Below are 21448 nucleotides of genomic sequence, written 5' to 3'. Positions count from 1 at the left end.
GCGAAAATCTTCATTTCGTAATAACAAGAAGGGGAAATTTAGAATCCCACTTCTTTAGGCTTCCGAAACGATATTTCAGGATTGTGCTATCACAACGCGGCTGGAAAGCAAAATATTTACTTCTTTTTTCTGTCAAAATTTTGTTTTCGAGCCTTGCTATATCGCTGAGGTGAAGAAATTGATATCATTACTTTTTTGGCTGTCTGTTTTTTTTTTTTTTTTTTTTTTTGCGAAGCAGGTTTGTTTTTTATTTTTGTTTTTTAAAACAGTGTTGTTTTTTGGGGAATTTGTATAAAAGAAACTAAATGTATGAGAAGTGCTAAAATTATTAATTTAAGTTTTGGATTTTGGTGAGCAAATGGTGGCCACATTACTGCCAATTTTAATCAAAATAAAGCTCTCCATTATGTGACATATCACCTTCTCTGTTCATCCTAAAACATTAAAATAATGGCCAAACTCTTTAGATATTAAATAAAGGTTCGTATAAGAATACGCTTATAACCAAGTATATAAGTCCAAATACTCCTTCAAAGGTCGGAGTAATCATTTAAGAAGAATGGATTTCTGGAAAATTGTTTATAAAGGAAGGCAAATAATTATGTGTTTTTTTTTTCTAGCTGGTATAGATGGGTCTCGGAATTCTCAGTTTGAATCAGTGGAATGGCATCGATTTTTTTTCGAACATTTTCTAATAAAATGTTAATAAGAAGTGAAAAATCACATAACTTGAGATAACCACGGAAACGGAATGCAACTACGATATTACTTAAGAATTTCTCACCTTCTCAATACAAATCAGTCACAAAATATAGTTATGTTTTTATATAGGGATTGTATATATTTGTCCATAAAATTGTCTAAACTGCTATATATGCCACTGAGGATTTTTACACTTATTTTGATACATGTCATCCAATTGTATTTCCACGATTAGTTGTTTATAAATAAAAATTTTTACAGGACAATTCTCTTACTTAATGCTAAAAATCTGAGTCAAATTTCAAAATTCTATTTTTGTGCGCAACAGAGATATCGAGATTTAACGTTTGAATTGAATATCTGAAGTCTCAAGATTAAAAAAAAATAATTAGAAATCTCCACAGCTTGAAACCCTGAAATTTTAAATCACCAATCTACACCTATCAAATACAAAGATAACAAACACATAATCATTTGCTTTTTCAGGAGTATTTTGACTCATATACTTAGTTTGAAGCAAATACCTACATCCATCTTTATTAGAGTTCATATTTTTCTGACGATTTTGGTCTTTATTCGAATAACGAATTGTCATAAAGAGTGCATGACCTCAGAAGATGGTTCAAGACCATTTTTTTTCTTTTTTACAATAAAAAGCTTAACTCACTCGCTATAGTTGTCAGAAGCTCAAATGTGAAAAATTATGCAGAAAATATTAAACATCATTTTTGTATCATACCATTTTATACTTTGTATATTCCATTTTAATTTCAACAGATTTATTAGAACTTTAACCCTCACCAGTTTTTAGATTAAATTTACGACCAATTCTAATTCCTACCTTCGACATATAATCGTCGACGTTCCCTTTAAATTAAGGATATTTCTTTGTTCGCAAATGTATCGAAGCAACCTATTATGCACCACCCCCTAAAGAAAATCCAGGATCCGCCACTGACTTGGACCTGATGATTAACCTAAGTGTGACAGTTTGGCCGACACATCCTCTTCCCTTAGTAAATTCGCACTATTATTCTTTACAACTTTAGTAACTGCATTGTTTAATAAGTATCATCATGCTAAGTAATTTGCTTCTTACAGAAATCAAGCAATTGCCTATGTCATTACCACAGTCATTCTTATCCCTTTTATTATACCGGGACTTATTTTTCTAAATTCACTAGGTACTTCCCTAATATAAGAATAATTAAAAATATAACATTTGTTGAAGAATATATGACTGATGATTTAGAGCGTTCAGCATTAGTGTAGGTTCAACAAAGTAAAAAAATAGACAATAACAAGAGAAGTCTCACCGAGGGAGAGAGAGAGAAGAAATATATAGAAAAAAAAGAACAACGTTCGCCTCAAGATTTTTCAAACTACTTTTTTTAGTTATATTTTCCCTTATTCAAGTAAAAATATAAACATTTTTAGATAACATTAGGCTTAAGTCAACTGAATCAGGAACATTAGGTATTAAATTATGTCAATAAATAATAATATAAATGACGATACAACAAAATCTTATTTTTGGACAACATAATTTATATATTAGATCCTGGTTGCGGTGGTAACTAGCAACCTAGTAAGAGACGATCATGTTCAATATAAAGAAATGTATTTGCCCATAAATCCTGAAATTAGCATCGGTTAAAAACAAGAAATACAATGTTAGAACCGCCTTATCCAAAACCCATATATAGGTAACTTATCGTCCCTTGGCTTGAAAAATAAGATAATTTGCTTGAACTACGATATTCTGCATATATGGTATCTTTTTTCTTATCTGTTTTTCGTTCTGCGACATCTGTTATCTGTTTATCGTAAGGTAAGTGATATTGGGGCACTTGAAAATCATGAAGAGCTGTTAAATGTTTTCTTTCAAAGGAACTTGATGGGGTTTAGAACCTTTTATAATTAAAAAGTACATGAAGGATCGACATAGCTCATTACTAATGGGGACTATGTAAGTTTCATCAAATATTGCTGAAATTAATAGTAAGAAAAAAACTCAAGCTCATAATAACTGAAATATTAAATTAAATATATTCGTTAACTATAAAAAGTTATTTACATAAAGGACTGATATAATTAATTGTAAATGGGATTACGTAAGGTTCAATGAATATAACTGAATCTCATAAAACAACAAGTTGCAACACATATTAAGTAAAAGGTTAGATAAAATAATCATATTTTGAAAAGTTACTTTTTTGAGGTGTAGTGCCATACTGAGGATTGTTTCTTACTATTCCAACCAAGAAAAGCAATAGTTTTTTTTGTAATTACATAAACGATTGATATAGCTTATTATGAACAGAGACTATGCAAGTTTTATTGGATACAGCTAAATTAATAGTAAGGAACAAAACCTAGCCAAGAATAACTGAAATTTTAAAATGAAATATATTTTTCAAGAGCAATTTACATAAAGAATCGATATTGTTCATTATAAATGGGAACAGTGTAATATTCTTCGGGTAAAACTGAGGCCTAGAAAAGAAAAAAGCACGGCGTATAATAAATAGAAGTTAAGATAATACAATCATCTTTTGAAAAGTTCATTATAAATTGGAAGTATGTAAAATGCATTGAATAGAGCTGGAATTAATTGCAAGGAACGAGATGTAGCCCATAATAACTGGAATATAAAAGATCCTTATGATTTTGAGTACCCTGGTATATGCAGAAAAGGAAAAACGGAAAATAATAATGCCGTCGAGGCAGTTGATGCAAAGGAATTTTGAGTGTCCTATATAGGGTTATTAGGAAGGTGATTTGTTTTTTATAATGAGGGATTTACATGGAGGGTTGATGTAGTCCAATTCAAATGGGGATTATTTAAGTTTCATCAAATATAGCTCAAATCTAATTTTTAGATTTTTAAATATAATCAATTTTCTTATGAAAAACTGTATTTGACTATAACACTTTAATAACTTATAATTATAATTATAATTGTTATAGCTTATTGTAATAACTCATGTTATAGTTAATAGCCTCTGTTAGCTTATGTTAAGATAATGCAATAATCTTTTGAAAAATTACTTTTCAAGGGTATGGTGCCATACAGACGACTGTCTCTTATTATTCCAACTAAGAAGAATGCCGCAAGCGTGGCGAAAAACGAGGTCAGGTGATGATCCCAGTTATCGTTTCATTAAGATCAACTAGTCTTGCTCCGAAAACCTCACCCCATCAACGTATCCTTCTTAAGATAGACTGTTCTACAAATGACAATATGCCATCTCTTATTCCCTTCAATCAAGCTCTGGTATGCTCGACTAGTAGTGATCTGCCTCCGCCTCTATTAAGGTCAGGGACTTTTAATTCGTAAAATAGAATGCCGAATTTTCTCGTTATAAACTGCCAGTCATTGTGTAACAAAATGGAAGAATTTGAAGTTATCGTCCGTCAAAATAGTATCCCAGTTATCGCAGCTACAGAAACTTGGAATCTTGATAGGTTGTCAGGTCATATGGCAGGCTACGAAATTTTCCTGAGCACACGTGCTGATCGAGGTGAGCGTAGACTAGGTGGAGGTGTTGTCTTGTACATACGGAAAGACATCCCTTGCAAATTATTACTGGAATTATTTGTTCCAGCTCATGAAGTAATGTGGGCCATTTGCAAACCTAAATCTCTTCCCCGGCGTTTTTCTTGTATTATAGTCGCTTCAGTATATTACCCAGAAAGTGAAAGAAACGACTATTGATCACCTGAGAAGTATATACAGTAGCCCTGCTTTTATTATAGGAGGAGACTTTAACCAAACCAAAAAGAGCTGGTTATCATCTTGTTTGTCTTTAAAACAAGTAGTACACATACCCACCCACTCTTTGGGGGGCATATTGGACCTTATACTCACAAATTGTTATGATTTTTACTCCCCTCCCTTTTCTCTTGGTTCAGTTGGCATGTCAGACCACAACACAATTCTTTGGAAAGCAAGAGAGTCTTTACCAAAGCCCAAACTATCCCGTTTCACTGTTCGTCCATGTACGGAGTCGGCCATCTGTGAATACGGTCGATGGATTGGTACATATGACTTCCCCGAAGTGCAAAATACCGGGCTCTTGGAAACTAAGGTATCCGATTTCAATGCCACGTTATACAGTCAATACCTAAAGATCTTTACAACAAAATCATTAGTTGTTAGTTAATACGACAAACCATGGATATCTCCAGCTATTAAATCACTAATAAAAGAGAGGTCTCGCCTCTACTCCCGTGGTGACATAATCAACGGCAAGAAATTGCGAAATCAAATAGTCTCTTTGGTAAAGAAAGCCAAAGCACGGTATGGTCGTGAAACCATGCCCTCCCAATTAATTATTTCAGACCCCACAAAGTGGCACAACGCTGTGAAAAAAGTGGCCGGCCAAGCTTTTGACAGCAGTGTAAAGATCAGCAATGATGGTGGGTCCTTAATCAATACAGAAGAAGTGAGTGAATTCTTCACCAATCCAACTAGTACTACCTATCCAACTATTACAGCTCATGAAAAGTCCACCATTCTTGAAAAATTTGAGCCTGAGAACAACATAATAGTCAGTGAGTTTGATGTTTACACGGAATTACGGAATATCAAACCGAATACATCTTCATACCCTGGTGAATTACCTGCCAAACTGCTACGTGAATATGCAGGCTTCATAGCATTACCACTGTCCAGCATCATTAACGAGTGTTTTGCCTCTGGCTTTTTCCCGTCACAGTGGAAAAGGGCCTATATTAGAATTATTCCAAAAAAGTGCGCCCCTAGTGAATGCGATGATCTCCGCCCGATCTCACTTACACCTTGTTCGGCGAAAGTAACTGAGGCCTTTATACTCAAGTTTCTTCTGAAACAAATTCATGGGCGTATTGATAAATTCCAGTACGGTGGACTCCCCGAGTGTAGTACTACAATCTACCTAGTACGGATGTTTGACTGCGTCCTCCAATGGCTTGAAAAAGGTAGCTGTTTCGTCGACATTTGCGTAGTGGATTTCCGAAAGGCCTTTCACCTAATCCGCCACCGGACTGCAGGCATGAATCTCCAGGAAATGGGGGCCAAACGACGCACCCTTGGCCTTGTACTTGACTTCTTAACTGGCCGAAAACAAAAAGTCTTTGCACTCCACGAAAACGATTCGGATTCATCATGGTCAGATACTTCTTGCGGGGCCCCACAAGGCAAAATATTAGCTGGAATAATTTTTCTGGCTGTAATTAATTCCCTGCTTAACCATCACGATGACCTTTACAAGTTTGTAGATGATCTGTCCATAGTGCTCGCTTACCTGGTCGAAAACACTATCATAATGAAGCAGTTTTCAGACCAGTTATTTGATCAGCTAAAGACCGAATGCTCAAGTCATGATCTTACCATTAACGTAGCCAAGTCGAAGATAATTCGTTTCAACCCTCTGAAGCAGAATATAAATATGCCTCTTGTCCCTTTCCCGATTGTGAACGAAATAAAAATCTTAGGAGTAACTTTCACTAGTGATTGTAGTTTCAGTGCCCATATTAATTTAACCGTCCACAAGGCTAATGCAAGCCTTCAGACACTTACCAAAATGATGCGTTTTGAGTGTGATACTGAAAGTTTTCTCCATGCCTACATGTGTTATGTTCGCCCGTTGCTCGAGTACGCGTGCCCGGTGTGGGGTCCATCTGCTATCCGCACAGCGTACCTATTACGCGACATAGAGTGCGTCCAGAAAAGAGCAACAAGGATTATACTCCGAGACCGTGGCATACCCTATAATCAAGCCCTCGCTAAATTAAATTTATCTCCACTTAAAATCCGGCTTGAACACCTTATTCACCAATTTGTAAAATTCGTCCTAGCCAATAAGAGCCACCGATCACTACTACCCGAACCAGCCCCTCCCAATAGCCGAACTCGGTTACAAAATAAACTTGTACCCCCTAAATTACGAACCAATCGATTCGCCAACTCATTTGTGCCTTTCTTCACATCAGTTTTTAATGCTGAGTTGTAGTGTGTGATTTTTGTTTAAATATATGATTTTTGTGAAAAAACTAAATTGAGCTATGCTATGATAGTTTTTAAATATACCAATCTCTCTCTCTCTCTCTCTCTCTCTCTCTCTCTCTCTCTACTATTTTAAATGGGAACAATGCAAGTTTTATCGGATAAAGATGAAATTAATTGTAAGGAATGAACTTTAGCCCAAAATACGCAAAAAATTTAAATGAAATGTATATGTTTACTTTAAAGAGCAATTTATATAGAGGATCGATTTAGTTTATTATAAATGGGGACTATGTAACTTTTATCGTATATAGCTGAAACCAAATTTCAAAAAATTTAAATCTAATAATTTTTTTTAAGAAAAACTATTTATTTTTCAGAATTTATCACATTCTTGTAATAAAAAAAACACTAGCTCATAGTAACTGAAATATCAATTAAGTAGTAGCCTTAGGGTTAATTGCAGCCTTATAATCGTTAAACTTTTCTAAGGTAAGGTACCTTATTGATCCGGGTTGTAGCGGCAGCTAGCAATCAAACAGTTCGTGGTAACGAACTGTAGTAAGGAGCAACCCGGCTCAATAGTAACCAAAACTCAAAAAAATTGAATTTTGATATCAAGAGCTACATCAAAAGAATTGCATTTTAATGCTGATTTTAAATATATAAGTTTCATCAAGTTTAGTCTTACCAATCAAAAGTTAAGAGCCTGAGAAAATTTGTATTATTTAAGAAAATAGGGGGAAACACCCCCTAAAAGTCGTAGAATCTTAACGAAAATGACACCATCAGATTCACCGTATCAGAGAACCCTACCGTAGAAGTTTCAAGATCCTATCTACCAAAAGGTGGAATTTTGTATTTTTTACCAGAAGACAAATCACAGGTGCGTGTTTATTTTTTTTTTTTTTTTGTTTTTTTTTTTTCCAGGGGTCATCGTATCGACCAAGTGGTCCTAGAATGTCGCAAGAGGGCTCATTCTAACGGAAATGAAAAGTTCTAGTGCGCTTTTTAAGTGACCAAAAAAATGGAGGGCATCTAGGCCCCCTCCCACGCTCATTTTTTTCCCAGAGTCAACGGATCAAAATTTAGAGATAGCCATTTTATTCAACTTAGTCGAAAACCATAATAACTATGTCTTTGACCAGTGTTTACATATAGTAATGGTTATTGGGAAGTGTACAGACATTTTCAGGGGGATTTTATTTTGTTTGGGGGTGGGGCTGAGGGGAGGGGGCTATGTTAGAGGATCTTTCATTGGAGGAATCTGTCATGGGGGAAGAAAAATTCAATGAAAGGGCGCAGGATTTTCTAGCATTACTATAAGAAAACAAAGAAAAATAAACATGAAAACGTTTTTTAAATGAAAGGAAGGAGTAGCATTGAAACTTAAAACGAACAGAGATTATTACGCATATGAGGGGTTCTAAAAATACTGTAGCATAAAGAGCGAGGTATTTAGAAGGATATAAATACCTCGCTCTTTATGCTAAAGTATTTTTAGTAATTTTAACTATTTATTCTACGGCCTTTCTGATTCAGGGGTCATTCTTAAAGAATTGGGACAAAACTTACGATTTAGTGTAAATAGCGAGGTATTAACGAGGGTACAAACCCCCTCGTATACATAATAAAAATATAAGATTATGAAAGTTTGTTATGTAAGTTAATTCTTAAGTTACGTATATCTTTTACTAATAAAAACGTTCGTTAGAAATTAAAAGTTTTAGTTGCCTTTTTAAGTAACCGAAAAATTGGAGGGCAACTAGGCCTCTTTCTCCACCCCTTATTTCTCAAAATCTTCTGATCAAAACTAAGAGAAAGCCATTTAGCCAAAAAAAGAATTAGTATACAAATTTCATTTTAATAATTTAACCATACATGCATTAATTCAAAAACGTTCAGAAATTAAATAAAAAAAATAATTGTTTTAGCTGAAAGTAAGGAGCGACATTAAAACTTAAAACGAACAGAAATTACTCCGTATATGAAATGGGTTGTCCCCTCCGCAATCCCTCGCTCTTTACGCTAAAGTTTTACTCTTTGCCACAATTCTACTTTTTAAAACAATTAAAAGCTTGATCAGTTCACAGATCATTGATCAGCTCACAGATCATTCAACAGTTAAAAACTGTTCATTTTAGTTTTATTGATTTTATCCTCTTGTAAGTTGTTTTTTCTTATTTGTGTTGCTGAGGATGGCTCTTGGACATAGGGCCGAAACATTAATTCTAATTTGTTTCCCACTGCCTTAAAAAATCCCTTATTGTTCTTCTTGTTTTTGGTGTTCGGATAGTTTGTTGTTTAATACAACTCTTGCTAAGTTGCTAGCTACCTACTATTACTGCAGTGTTGTAAAAAACAATGCAATTTTTCATATAAAATTTATTATATTTTAAAAATATTTTTGTTTATTTAAGAAAGGTTTTTAAATACATCAATTTAATTTCGAATGAGCCAATAAACTCATCGAAATCACAATTTACACATCGAAATCATATTCGTTCATATAAAAAAAGTTGGAATAAATAATAGAATTTCTTTTTGCTGCAGCAGGCGATATTCTTAAATTTTTTAAAATGAAAGAGTTCTGAGACTTTTGAACCTTTGATTATAGTACTTTTATCTTTGGTGGAATATTTCCCAAATTTTTCCATCCTGCTTTTGAGTGATAATTGATAGCAATCAAGAAAACCGTCTCAGAATATTCTTATTTTAAATTAATTCTTTCTTTCGTGTTTAATCACTGCTTCTGTAGGATATCAACCGTTATAGCTGCTTTGTTGCTGTAGAAAAACTAACAGAAAATGTAAAGAAAAAAACCGTTAAAAGAATCGGGAAGACGACTGCGATTTCAGATTCGAAATTATGGAGTCTTTTTTTGTTGACTTTTCAGACAGTTCGTGGTAACGAACTGTAGTAAGCTGCGACCTGGCTCAATAGAAACTGAAGCTTTAAAACATAAAATTTTGATACTAATAGTTAAATCAAAAGAATCGAATTTTTGTACTGATTTTAAAAATATCAGTTGCATCAAGTTTAGTCTTACCCATCAAAAGTTACAAGCCTGAGAAAATTTGTCTTGATTTAGAAAACAGACAGAAACACCCCTTAAAAGTCTTAGAATCTCAACGAAAGTGACACCATCAGATTCACCATATTAGAGAACCGTACTGTAGAAGTTTCAAGTTCTTATCTATAAAAATGTGGAATTTGGTATTTTTTGCCAGAAGAAATATCACGGATGCTTGTTTAATTTATTTCTATTTTTATTATTTTTTTCCAGGGGTGGTTGTATCGACCCAGTGGAAATTAGAAGTTATAGCGCCTTTTTTAAGTGACCCAAAAAATTGGATGGCACTTAGGCATCCTCCCATGCTCATTTTAACCAAAATCACCGGATCAAAATTTTGATATAGCCATTTTGTTTTGTATAGTCGAAAAGCCTAATATATATGTCTTTCGGGATGACTTAATTCCCCACAGTCCCCGGGAGAGGGGCTGCAAGTTAAAAACTTTGTCCATTGTCTAATATAGAAATGGTTATTGATAAGTGTAGAGACGTTTTCAGAAGGATTTTTTTCGCGTTGGGGAGGGGTTGGGGGAAGGGGGTATGTGGGAGGATCTTTTCACGGAGAAATTTATCATTAGGGAAGAAAATTTCCCTGAAGGGGGCGTAGGATTTTCTAAGCATTATTTAAAAAAATTTTACAATGAGAAAATCAATAAAAAAGTTGTTTTCAGCTGGAAGTAAGGAGCAGCATCAAAACCAAAATCAAACAGAAATTATTATGTATATAAGGAGGTTCGTGTCCTTAACAGTACCACCCTCTTTACGCTAAATTATTTTAGTAATTTCAACTATTTATTCTACGGCCTTTGTGATTTAGCAGTAATTCTTAAGGAATTGGGACAAAACGCAAGCTTTATTGCAAAGAACAAGGTATTGACAAGTGGGTAAACCCCCTCATATACGTAATAAAAATAAACAAATATAGAATTTCTTTACGTAAGTTAATTCCTAAGTGACGTATATTTATTACTATTAAAAATGTTCGTAAAAAATAAAAAGTTGTAGTTGTCTTTTTAAGCAACCGAAAATTGGATGGCACTAGGCCTCCTCCCCCACCCCCTTTTATCAAAATCATCCGATCAAAATTAAGAAAAAACTATTTAGCAAAAAAAGATGAATATTCACATTTCGTTTTAATTTTTCATGTGCGGTGAGCCAAAATCAAAACATGCATTCATTCAAAAAATAAAAATGATTTTTTTTAACTGCAAGTAAGTAGCGACATTTAATCTTAAAATGAATAGAAATTTTTCCGTATATGAAAGGGGTTTTCCCCTTCTCAACGCCATGCTCTTTACGCCCAAAGTTTCTTATTGTTTTAAAAAGTTGAGTTATGAGAAAGAGTGAAACTTTAGCGTAAAAAGTGAAGGGTTTAGTAGGCGTTAGGAATTTTCGCACTTTTCACACTCTTTTTACCTCATTGCACTCATTCCAGAACGGATATGAATCGTAATCTTTTTGCTAATTCTCATTCAAAGTCCTTCTTTTTTGCACTCTTCTGCAAAACAACCGCTGTAACCAGAATTCATGAAACTCTGAAGTCCCTCAATATTAATTAAATTTCTATTAATATAGGCTAGTGTCTGTTCTTTATTATAATGTTTATTTAAATATTTTACTTACTATTGAATATAGTTTGCTCTCTAATGTAATTTTTTTTAAAACTTTTAATTTAATACTATCAAATGTACGCAAGGTGGACAGTATTTTCTTTCATATAAAATTGCTTTGTTCTCCTAAAAATTTCGTTTGACATCCTAGGGGGTGTTTTTTGTAGCCAATGTGGAATTTTCTTTCCAAAGCGAAAAGACAGATGTTAATTTATTTAAAAATAGAAAAGTTCTTAAAAAAGTTCTTTCTGTGACTTTTCTTCTTTAAAGATATGATTTTGCAAATTCCCAACATTTAGTTTAAGTCAAATGGCTTAGCTTCCTAGCTGAACTAACTCTTGTCGAGGCAAGACATCTATTTTTCTTCGTGATATTTCTCTTAACTGTGAAATCCTGTTTTACATCAATTACTGGATTGTTAATTCCGGGGCCCCTAATATTTGGATTTTATGAAGAAAGGGGCCCATGTGTGTAATTTCTTTGATTATGTCAGTTTGATGAGTTGAGGAAAGAAGCGAGCGTACCGTATATTTAGCAATATATTAATTACCAATATAATATAATTATCGAAGTCTGTCTCGAAAAAGTATTTCGATGAGCGTATTGACGACTTGAAGCAACTGATTGAAAATATTCGTAGGGAGAATGCAACGTTAAAAAAAGAAAACACTGACTTGAAATCTGCACTTGTTGCAGTTAAAGACCAGTGTTGAAGAACCGAATTGTACGCGAAACGCAAGAATCTTCTTATCCATGGGATGCCCAACAAGGAAGATGAGAACATTGAAGAAATTGTTAATGATTTTTTATCAGAAATGTCGATACGGAACTACAGGGATATTAAGTTTAAGGCCATCTATAGACTTAGAAGTAAGACTAAACGTCCCATCAGACAAAACTTGCGCCCATCATTGGAAATTCTCGTATCTGTTTTAAATCTTCGACATAAGGATAATATTATGGCTAGTGTGGGTAATCTAGGAAATACGGGGAAAAGCGTCAGTATTGACCTTCCATTCGAATTGGCTAAACGTCGGAAAGATTTTCTGAGTACGGCTTATAATTTAAGAAATTGTAAAGTTCCCTCCGATAAAGTGTTTCACACCAAGGTGGTTCAAAAGGGGACTAGATTATGGCTAGAATAAAAAAAGACTCCTAGTTCCAACTGGATCAAGGTTGATGACGCATGCTACGACCCGTTTACCCTAGTTTTCCTCTCGGCCAATACGAATTTTGATTCTGACACATGATCATTAGCGAGTGCACGCTTCCACTCTATATATTACATGAAAAAAATGCATAAAAACTTTTACATAAAACTTTTTATAAGCTTTATATAAAAAAATATGCTGTTCTTTATTGTTGTTTGTCTTATTGTATTTTTCCCTTTTATTTTTCTTTCTTTTCCCCCAGTATTTACACCTTCCTGTGCTATTTTATTTGTCATTTTTTTGTTTCAGATCAAAATAATCAAGTTCGTTACTTGGCCTTTTTACTTGGGATTGTTAAGCAGTTGACGTCACTGGTGTTCACGTGACTCTCTATCACCTGTTTCGATAAGTAATTATGGTTAATTTTGATTCTCCGTTGGGGATTCACGCCAACATATCATTAGGGAGATTAAATGATAGTGATTTTAAGAGAGTTAATTTTAATGAAATTATAAATAATCCGGTTGGTAAAGCCCCCAATACGAATTCTGATGAAAATTTCTAGAATATTATTGATAGTGTGATTGTGGAGGAACTGTGATTTGGGGCTCCGAAGCTCGGTGGGGTGATGTTTTTCCGGTTGTGTATCTTAACGTTCAGGGCCTAAATTCTTCATTCGACGATATTCAATTATCATGTAGGGATTCGTGCCCAGTAATTATCGGGCTCTTTGAAACATTTTTGAATGAGAATAATCAGGCACTTTTGAATATTCCCGGTTATATATCGATTTTTCTTAACCGCAAGATGGGCAAAAAAGGTGGACTCGGATTTTACATCCAAAATAGTTTTCAGGCTGTACTAAGACATGATTTATGCATAAATAATGAAAAAATATTTGAGTCATTTTTGAGCAGGCTACTAATCTCTTGTCTTTACTAATTTCGTACGGATTGGCTCCTTGTATAAACATACCAACAAGGATTTCAAACCAGTCAGCAACATTAATTGGCAATATTTTTTTAATCGCTACACTCCATTAAGAATGAAGTACTGCTTTCTGACATTTCCGACCATTTGCCAATTTCAGCCCTGTTTTAAATCCTCCAAAATCCACAAAGATTAGTCCCCCAGGATAAACGAAGATTTTGCTGCTCACCAGTGGAGCTGGATAGATTGAAAGAAGATCTTGGCACATATAAATGGGACTTTTCTTTACCAGAAAATAATAGTTTAGGCAATTAAAACGACATATTTGGCCGGTTTTATGACACTGTTGAGGAAAAATTCACGTCTTATTCTCTAAAAGCTCCTTTAAAAAATCCTCGATCAAAATGATGAACACCCGTAGCTCCCTGGTTAACATCTGGAGTCCTAAAGTCAATAAAAAGGAAGCAGAACCTTTGGAAGGAGTACAAAAAAGCCCAAATAAAGCCAAGGTAGAAGCATTTAGGCTGTACCGTAATTTTCTGAAATCAATTATTCGCAGAGCTAAAACAGTATATTTTACAAAGAGATTTGTTGATTGCAGTAAAAATATAAGAAAGACGTGAGACGTGATTAAGGAAGTTATTCGGCCATCCATGAAACCAGAAGGCCTCCCCGAGTCTCTCGTTGTAGACGATCAACTTGTAACAGAAAAAGGCCAAATTCGACATCATATGAATAAATTCTTTGCAGAGATAGGGAAAAAACTTCTAATATCGTTTTTTATTCCTCTGTGTTACAGTCTTGGAAGCAGCACACTCCTCTTAACCTCCTCAAAATTAAAGATATTTATGTTATATCTCTATCTTCGTTGGCATATCAATACTTCCAGGGAGAACTCCCATGTTGTTTTTCGGGACTGCTTAAACTAGTAGGGGAAGTAAATTTGTATATGGTTCGCAACCGGGAGGATCTGATGATTCCAGCTACTCCCTCGGTTCGTTCAGATTTCGGCCTGGCTGTGACTGTGGGGCGTGCTTGGAACTTGGCTCCCACTGAAATCCGGCAGTCACGAACACTTGGCTCCTTTAAGAGACATATGAAAATTTCTTATTAAAGGCTTCTTATTAAATGTTTCTTATGGTTTATTTATTATTTTTTTTCTTTTTTTGGTTGTTGTTTTGTTGGTGCTGTATCCTCGATGACACGAGAATTTTAATTTGTCTTTTATTGTCGGGTGATGTGAGGGTCGCTGTTTCGTGGGGCTACCAGTGAGTTGATTTCCTTTCTTTATATATTTATATTTAGATGATGGTTAGTATGTTTATGACAAGTTTTATGATTCTTTATTTATTGTATGCCATTGCCCAAATAACAGGCCATTGAGCCCTTTGGGATATTGTTTTTGTTATTGTTATTTTATGAAAATAAATAGAACTTGAACTTGAGCTTGAGCTTGTTACAATCAAATAACTTTTAACACTATTATAGACTTCACATTTAGCCTTTGAAAATCGAAACTTTTCTTACAGTTGAAACAAGTTTGGATGAATACCCAAGATATGCTTGCTCACCAGGATTAGTAATAACCATGGTCAGGTATGGTTCTGAAGAGTGAAGGTACGGAAAACAAAAGGAGTCACAGAGAAATAGTTTACAGGTTCTACAGATAAAGGATGAAGATCGTTTTTGCCGATCAACCGTCTAGGAATGAATGAAAAACAAGTTCATAGTTGAGTCATAATTCATCCTGTCATTAAAATTTTTATAGTAATTTGTTTTTATTTGCCGACGTTATTAAAAAAAATACACTGTTAAAGATACATATAGTTAACTAGCTGGGACCCGGCGGCTTCGCCGCTGGGCCCCATCATGGCACGCGGCAGGCTTCTATATATGGATACTCATTGTCCCTTGTGTTCCAACCACAGAGAGTGCTGGGTCCCGGCTGCTTTGCCACCGGTCTCCGTGGGCCCCAGCATGGCACGTGGCAGGCTTCTATATATGGATTCTCCTTGTCCCTTGTGTTCTGGGTCCTGGCAGTGCTTGTCATTTTTGGATTGAATTGATGAAGTATATTCGTATAGTTTTCTGTTTTAAGGTCTTAGAATTGCTTTAATCCATTGTCAAAATATATACAAATATTTGTGAACTAATTAGAAAACTAATAATTGTAATTCCATTCATCCATGCGTAATTTTAATTAAGCTAAAAGAGGATTAATAATTCTCAAATTTACAGTAGTATTTTTAGTAGGTAGTTGGCATTTCTACTATAAAGGCACCTAATTATCCAAGATAATAAATGACAGTAATTATGAAGCTTAGAACAGAGTATAAGTAACTTATAAAAGGGAATTGGCGCTAGTATTGAAAATGATTATCACTCCCATCTAGCGTCTGGTAACAGTTGGCATTTTTCAGTGTAATACAAGAACAACTATTATAAGCAGTGTAATTGGTAAAATTAGGTAGTATTAAGTGTATGATCTTATTTTCTGACCGAAAAATGAATACAGAGCTTGAAAACATGCCAAGTGCTTCGAAACGCTTGATGACGTTCCTAAATACAAATATATACAAATATATACAAAAAATATTTCCATGATAAAACCTCACATTTCAGATCATAATTATTAGCACTCATCAAAACTAATAGGAATTTTAATGAGTAGACTGATATGTGACAATAGTGTTCAACACAGCAATAATAGTTTGTTGATCAATTCAAATGGTGTGATGTATTACTCTTGTGTTACCTGTAACTTAGGCTAATGACGTAATTTTAAATAAAATCATTACGGAGGGCAAGTACATCATACGAGTACAGGAGTCATGACGTAATCATACCTATATATAGCAATAATATGAGAACAGTGGTTCATATCCATTTAAACTACAGAAACATAATAAAATAACATGTCCATTCCAATTGAAAGATCACTTTATTTAGCAGCTTCAAAAGGATGCACACAGGTTGTTGAATGTCTTTTAAAGTCTGGCATTGATGTTAATATAAGAAATTTTGATGGTGAAACTCCCCTTTATTTAGCAGCTTTGGAAGGACATACAGAGACTGTTGAATGTCTTATACAGTCTGGCGCTGATCTTAATATAAAATGTACTTACCTAGGTGATAGTCCACTTCATGTTGCAGCTCGGAATGGAAACACACAGACTGTTGAATGTCTATTGAAGTCTGGCTCTGATATTAATATAAGAAATAATGAGTGTGACACTCCCCTTAATTTAGCAGCTTTGTTAAACCACACAGAGACTGTTGAATGTCTTATACAGTCTGGCGCTGATCTTAATATAAAATATATTTACCTAGGTGATTTTCCACTTCATATTGCAGCTAGGAATGGAAACACACAGACTGTTGAATGTCTATTGAAGTCTGGCCCTGATATTAATATAAGAAATAATTATGGTCGAACTCCACTTTATTTAGCAGCTTTGAAAGGACACACAGAGACTGTTGAATGTCTTATACAGTCTGGCGCTGATCTTAATATAAACTGTAGGGAAGGTAAAAGTCCACTTCATGGTGCAGCTTGGAAAGGTGGAAGTCCACTTCATAAAACAGCTTGGAAAGGACACACACAGACTGTTGAATGTCTTCTCAAATATGGAGCCCATGTTAACTCTAAGGACAAGGATGGCATGACAGCGCTTCATTATGCTAGTCGGAGCGGAGATAAAGAGTGTGTTGCAACTCTTCTGGAGCATGGATCTGACATAGATATTACAGATAGATATGGCCGTACAGCTTTTGATGTAGCTGTTGTTGATGATACTGCCGTTTATTTTGCAAGCCATGTGTTAAAACTGAGAGTTGCAAATTTGTATGTAAGTGAAAGAAACATAAGGCTCTCAGACAAGACTCAGACAAGTTATCCTGCAAATGAGCTCAAGGATCAATTAGTAAGAGAACTAGAACAAATGAGGAGTGAGACAATATTTTGTGATATAACGTTCTATGACATTTTTATCAAAGGAATAAGCTCAATAGAACTATACACGATGAATGAAAATTCTTTGAAAGGTTTATTGAAATCATCAAACTGGGAAACAAAATTTTCAATGTATAACACAATAATAAAAAGCCGTTTCAGAGACAGCATAGAAAAGAAAGTGCTGCTTGAACTAGCCAATAGAAGTTTCAATTCTTTCTTTAACAGATTTGCTGAATTACCACATGAATGTGCTGAACAAATACTGAGCGATCTAAGCAATGAAAACTTGAAAAATTTCATAAATGCTTCTGAACTACTCCACAAGGAGTGGTAGCATTAAGAGTTTCTAGCATAAGATAATTGATTTAGTGATTGAAAAAATATTCAAAAAGCGTAGTGGTGAGTTTTAAAAGAATGCGTGCGTCAAAGAACAAGGATATATATCCTTTTTCTTTGTTCTATAGAACAAGGATATATATCCTTGTCCTTGTTCTATATATAGATGACGACGGGGACACAGGTAATGTTCGATTAGCAATCACCATCAACAAAGCTCAAGAGTAATCATTAGTATCATTAGGTATAACTAAAAAAAAATAAAAAAAAGGTAAAAAACTTAAAACTAAAAAGAAGACCAATTCAAAAACGAATGTATATACAGACTGGGACACCGGGACACAGGTGACGACCGGGACACCGGGATACATGGAATATAAATGACGATCGGGACACTCAAAGAGAAATTACAGACTGGGACACCGGGACACAAATGACGACCGGGACACAGGGAATATAAATGACGACCGAGTCACAACTACAACGGCGACGCCGGGGGGCACAGGGGGATATATAAATGACGACGGCGACACAGGGAATGTTCGATTAGTAATCACCGTCAACAAAGCTCAAGGGTAATCATTAGAATCATGAGATATAGATCTCAATACGGATTGTTTTTCCCATGGACAATCATATGTTGCATGTTCAAGAGTCGGTGAACCTGACAATCTATTTATATGCACAGACAATGAGACATCGTAGTTATATATATATATATATATACATATATATATATATATATATATATATATATATATATATATATATATATATATATATATATATATATATATATATATATATATATCTTCTATATATATAAAAATAAGTTGTCTGTGGATGTGTGGGTCTGTCTGTCAGGTGACGTCATGTTTGTGTGTTGACTGACGTCATGTTTTCGACTGACGAAATTACAGACCTGGACATCGGGACACAAATGATGACCGGGACACAGGCACATAGGGAATATAAATGACGACACTCAAAGAGAAAGCGACCGGGACACAAGGAATGTTCGATTAGCAATCACCATCAACAAAGCACCGGGACACAAATGACGACCGGGACACAGGGAGTATAAATGACGACCAGGACATAAGTAAAAAAAACTAAAAAACTAAAAAAAGGTAAAAACTACAAAAAAAACTATAAAAAAACAACTAAAAACTAATAAAAAAACTAAAAAAGCTAAAAAACTAAAAAAACTAAAAAAGCCAAAAAACTAAAAAAGAAAAAAAGAAAAAAGGAAAAAAAATGAAAAATAAAGGAGAAAAACAAAACTAAAAAAACGTATGTATATACAGACCGGGACACCGGGATACAAATGACGACCGGGACACAGGGAATATAAATGACGACCGGGAAACAGGGACACAACTACAACGGGGACGCAGGGGGGCACAGGGGGATATAAAAGTGACGACTGGGACACAGGGAATGTTCGATTAGCAATCACCATCAACAAAGCTCAGAGGCAATCATTAGAATCATGAGGTATAACAAAAAAACTAAAAAAAAGGTAAAAAACTAAAAAAAAAGACCAATTCAAAAACGAATATATATACAGACCAGGACACCGGGACACAAATGACGACCGGGGCACAAGGAATATAAATGGGACAGCGAAGAATGTTGTATATTCGCAAGTTTTACGTTGTTAAAAACATATATATATATATATATATATATATATATATATATATATATATATATATATATATATATGATATATATATGTCATATATATATATATATATATATGACGCTACATAATAATATATAATATATATAATATATATATATATATATATATTCACAGGTGGGACATAGGGACACAACTACAATGGTGCGTAACTAATATGGCGCGTAACGACTTACGCGTGCGGGGGGGCTTGGGGGGGGCGCAAAGCTCCCCTACCAACTAAGTGTTGGGGTGGCGCGAAGCGCCACCCCAACAGCTAGTATATATATATATATATATATATATATATTATATCTATCTATATTCACAGGTGGGACACAGGGACACAACTACAATGGTGCGTAACTAATATGGCCTACGTAACGACTTACGTGCGCAGGGGGCTTGGGGGGTGCGAAGCACCCCCACCAACTAGGTGTTGGTTACCAACTAGGTCTGTCTGTCCCCATATGACGTCTGAATTATTTCATCATATACCAATTCAAAAACGAAAGTATTCAAGCCGATGTAGCTGAGTTGGTAACGCGTTATACTCCAGGTTCTAGGTTCAAGAGGTTCCAGGTTCGAACCTTGACTTTGGTATTAATACAAAAGAAGAAAAAAACAAAAAAAGGTAAAAACTACAAAAAAAACTAACATAGCTAAAAAAAGGTAAGAAACTAAAAACTAAAAAAGAAAAAAAAAGAAAAAATATTTAAAACTACAAAAAAAACAAAAAAAAAAAACCTAAGAACTAATAAAAAAAACTAAAAAAGGCTAAAAAACTAAAAAAAAACTAAAAAAAAAAAGTTTTGTCTGTCTGTCCGCATATGACGTCTGAATTATTTCATCAGATACCACTTCAAAAACGAATTTTATACAAGCCAAAGTAGCTGAGTTGGTAGAGCGTTATGTTTCAGATTTTAGGTCGGAGTGGTTCCAGGTGGTTCGAACCTTGAATGCAAAAGAAGAAAAAAAAATTGAAAAAGGTAAAAACTACAAAAAAACTAAAAAGAAACTACTAAAAAAACTAAAAAAGCTAAAAAACTAAAAAAAAACTAAAAAAAGGTAAAAAACCAAAAAGGAAAAAAAACTAAAAAAGGTTAAAAACTGAAAACTAATAAAAAAAACTAAATACTGAAAAAGAAAAAAAAACTAAAAGAAGGAAATAAAATGAAAAATAAAGGAGAAAAAAAAATTTATATATATAAAAATAAGTTGTTTGTCTGTGGGTCTGTCGACTGACGTCATGTTTGTGTGTCGACTGACGTCATGAGTGTCGACTGACAACATTATAAGGATTGAGCTGTATGTCGTCATGAAGTTGTTTGTCGTCTGACGTCATGTTTGTCGACTGACGAAATTACAGATCGGGACACCGGGACACAAATGACGACCGGAACACATCAAATACCAATTCAAATACGAATGTATTCAAGCCGAAGTAGCTGAGTTGGCAAAGCGTTATGTTCCAGGTCCGAGAAATTCCAGGTTCGAACCTTGGCTTTAGCATTAATACAAAAGAAGAAAAAAAACTAAAAAAGGTAAAAACTACAAAAAAAAACTAAAAAGAAAAAACTAAAAAACTTAAAAAACTAAATAAAAGGTAAAAAACAAAATATTAAAAAAGAAAAAAAAACTAAAAAAGGTAAAAACTACAAAAAAAAATAAAAAGAAAAAAAACAAAAAAGTAATAAAAAGAAACAAAAAAAACTAAAAGCTGAAAAAGAAAAATAACTAAAAAAAGGAACAAAACTGAAAAATAAAGGAGAAAAAGAAAACTAAAACCGGGACACAGGGAATATAAATGACGACCGGGACAATCAAAGAGAAATTACAGACTGGGACGCTCAAAGATAAATTACAGACCGGGACACCGGGACACAAAGGACGACCGGGACACAGGGAATATAAATGACGACTGGGACGCTCAAAGAGAAATTATAGACTGGGACACAAATGACGACCAGATCTGAATACGGATTGTTTTTCCCATGGACAATTTTATGTTGCATGTT

At 34.3% G+C, this 21448-nt stretch overlaps 2 protein-coding genes across 2 annotated transcripts; both read left to right on the top strand.

The window, feature by feature from the left end:
* Positions 1-254: 254 nt before the first annotated feature.
* LOC136033279 (ankyrin repeat, PH and SEC7 domain containing protein secG-like) lies at positions 255-18494 on the top strand. Its single transcript, XM_065714037.1, has 3 exons — positions 255-4226; positions 12835-12934; positions 14985-18494. Exon 3 carries the CDS (start codon positions 16371-16373, stop codon positions 17742-17744), a length of 1374 nt encoding a protein of 457 aa, XP_065570109.1. The 5' UTR covers positions 255-4226; positions 12835-12934; positions 14985-16370; the 3' UTR covers positions 17745-18494.
* Positions 4094-15070, top strand: LOC136032638 (uncharacterized). Its single transcript, XM_065712912.1, has 3 exons — positions 4094-4226; positions 5047-5883; positions 14985-15070. Exons 1-3 carry the CDS (start codon positions 4094-4096, stop codon positions 15068-15070), a joined length of 1056 nt encoding a protein of 351 aa, XP_065568984.1.
* Positions 18495-21448: the final 2954 nt, after the last annotated feature.

The sequence above is a fragment of the Artemia franciscana genome, chromosome 11, assembly GCF_032884065.1.
Source record: "Artemia franciscana chromosome 11, ASM3288406v1, whole genome shotgun sequence".
Taxonomy (NCBI): Eukaryota; Metazoa; Arthropoda; class Branchiopoda; order Anostraca; family Artemiidae; genus Artemia; species Artemia franciscana.
This window is presented reverse-complemented; position numbering and strand designations above follow the sequence as displayed.